This window comes from Austrofundulus limnaeus, unplaced genomic scaffold (assembly GCF_001266775.1).
Source record: "Austrofundulus limnaeus strain Quisiro unplaced genomic scaffold, Austrofundulus_limnaeus-1.0 Scaffold96, whole genome shotgun sequence".
In the NCBI taxonomy this organism is placed as follows: Eukaryota; Metazoa; Chordata; class Actinopteri; order Cyprinodontiformes; family Rivulidae; genus Austrofundulus; species Austrofundulus limnaeus.
Window position 1 is genome coordinate 959,268 of NW_013952498.1, and position 2,449 is coordinate 961,716.

The following is a 2,449-nucleotide window of genomic DNA, read 5'->3' on the forward strand; positions in this document are numbered from 1 at the left end:
TTAGTTATCAATTAACCTAACAGTCGGGTTTTTGGTCTGTGGGAGGAAGCCGGAGTACCCGGAGAAAACCCACACATGCACGGAGAGAACATGCAAAGTCTTACCCAGAAAGGTCCCCGAAAAAAGTAAATAAATATCCTGATACAAATTAACACCATGACAGAAACATGTTCCCACAGTTTTATGTATCACTTCCCACCTGAATCTGTGTTTTAACAGAATTTCATTCAGTGTGAAACCTTGCTTGAAACATCCTTATCACAGAGAGATGACAGTGAAGACATAACTGTACAGGTACAAATATCACATTTATTAAACAGCTGACAATAAAGGCACAATAAAAAACAATTACAAAAGCACACTGAAAAACACAAACCGGAGCTGTTGCATTGATTTCTGCAAGACTTCATGTAGGGTTACAGCAATAATACCACCTTAAAATATGTCCACCTTAAGCCCTGAATCCTACATGGGGTTATATAAAACCCTCACTGCTGAGGATMGTGACACTAATAACATCTAAGTGGAGCAGAGAGAAGGAGAAATCCTTTATCAGAATAATTAAATACTATATTTGATGTTTTTATCAAATCATAAAATCACATCTGTGTTTAAGGCATCAATGGAAGAACATTCATTCTGCTGTGACTAAATCAATCATTACACCCTGAGACAAATATGTGCTTAAACTCAGATAGAGAACCTGTTTAAAAACTGTACAGGCAATAGTCTGATTATAGAAACGCATCTTCCTTCAGCTGTCCACACCTCACGGCTCAGAGAGACGAGGCTTCATCTGGACAAACGTGAAGTTGTAGAACAGCGGGAGGCCCTGGTGGCTGACGCTGCTGAACTGATCCCAGGAGAACGGCGTGAGGCCGTCCTGCGTTGTTGGCCCGTTCACCGCCTCGGCAACAAAATCCCCCGCCAAGTGGAAATCTGTCACCTGAACGGAGAACAACACGAGCTGTTACGGCCCAGGCTGGACCATGATTTTATTTCTCTGTGATGTCTGTGGATGTAACTGGTTAGCTTCCTTGTGAAAATAACCAAACTTTGGAGTGATGTAGTGATTATGTTAGTTTTTATGAAGATCTTTTGAGACAGTTTTCTTGTTCATGCTTGTTTATAGATTCACTGGACTTCTTTATTTTTAGTTGGTTTAGGCAGCACTTTATTGGGGAAGATAATATGTTTTGTTTGTTATCTTGAATTTGCTTCATCCTGAAATCAGTTTGTTCACATTATTGCACACTTTGTTAAKAAATTGACTTCTCCTGTCTATGATTTGGCTTTTGGAACATTCTAATTGGCAGCTTGTTGGGGATTTGAACCCAGGACCTTACAGTGAACTTTGTTGGGAAAAGCTGCACAGCACCCAAACAGTTCAGTCCTTGTTTGGCTCACTGTTTGGTTTGCATCGCAGCAAGGGAATAAGAAAGGCTAAGGATAAGGAACGCTTCAGGAAAAACACAGAAGGAGGTTCAAAGACAGCAACCACTATCAAAACTTGAGGAAACAATGACAAATTATATTTATAAATCTTCCAAATGGAAATTTTTAGTGTACATCACTTAACTATTTTTGTTAAACAATGTATTTTTGTCTCGTTTTGCTRCAGCTTGTTTGGTCACTTTGCTCTTTGACCATTTCGTACTAGTGATGTGCACATTGATACTGAAATATTGATACCACCGATACCAGAACTTTATACTGTAAAATCAAAATATCCATACTTTGATACTTCAGTCATTTCAGGAAATGTACTTTATCAACAGGAACACTGTGGAAAGTAACTAAACTATTCAAATTTGGTCTAAAACATACACAGCTGATGGGATTACTTTTTCTTCCACCTGGGTAATGTGTAAGCACAGCGGCACGTGTTCAGTCAGTCACTCAGATGTTACATGTTCAGTATTTTCATGTTAATATGTTCATGTAACGTAAATGAAGACAAGTTTTAAATTTTTTTAGTAGTTTGAAAAAAATTAACAATTTATTTAAATTGCTTTTTTGCTGTGATGGACTTATAACCTGTCCAGGGTGTACCCCACCCCTCTCACAGGGACTGATGGATATGGGTACCACTGACCCAGTGATCCTAATGGATGAATGGATTTAATGTTGTTTAAATCACCGTTTTCACATACTTTGTATTATTGTGCACTAATGTAATCTGATTGTCGCTTTGTTCCTTTGATCCTCTGTTTCTTCACGCTGCTGAAGCAGGTGCAGGAAAGTCACAGCAGGCATAAGGTTGCAGTATAAAGCAGTGATGATACTACAGATTTCCTTTCCAGTTCTGATACTGAATAAAACTCAGGCTGGTATCAGCGATGCTGATCTGATACTGATACTTTGAGCAGATACACATAATGGGCCTCATGCAAGAACCGTTCGTACACACAGATTTGTTCTTAAGTTGTGCGTACGAGTGATTTAGGAG

At 38.9% G+C, this 2,449-nt stretch overlaps 1 protein-coding gene across 1 annotated transcript in view; it reads right to left on the reverse strand.

The window, feature by feature from the left end:
- Positions 1–289: 289 nt before the first annotated feature.
- Positions 290–2,449, reverse strand: part of plbd1a (phospholipase B domain containing 1a) — a gene marked incomplete in the record, with an annotated part of 8,020 nt that continues 5,860 nt past the window's right edge. Inside the window, 1 exon segment of the mRNA XM_014012908.1 lies at positions 290–946. Coding sequence (XP_013868362.1) covers positions 770–946 — 177 coding nt within the window.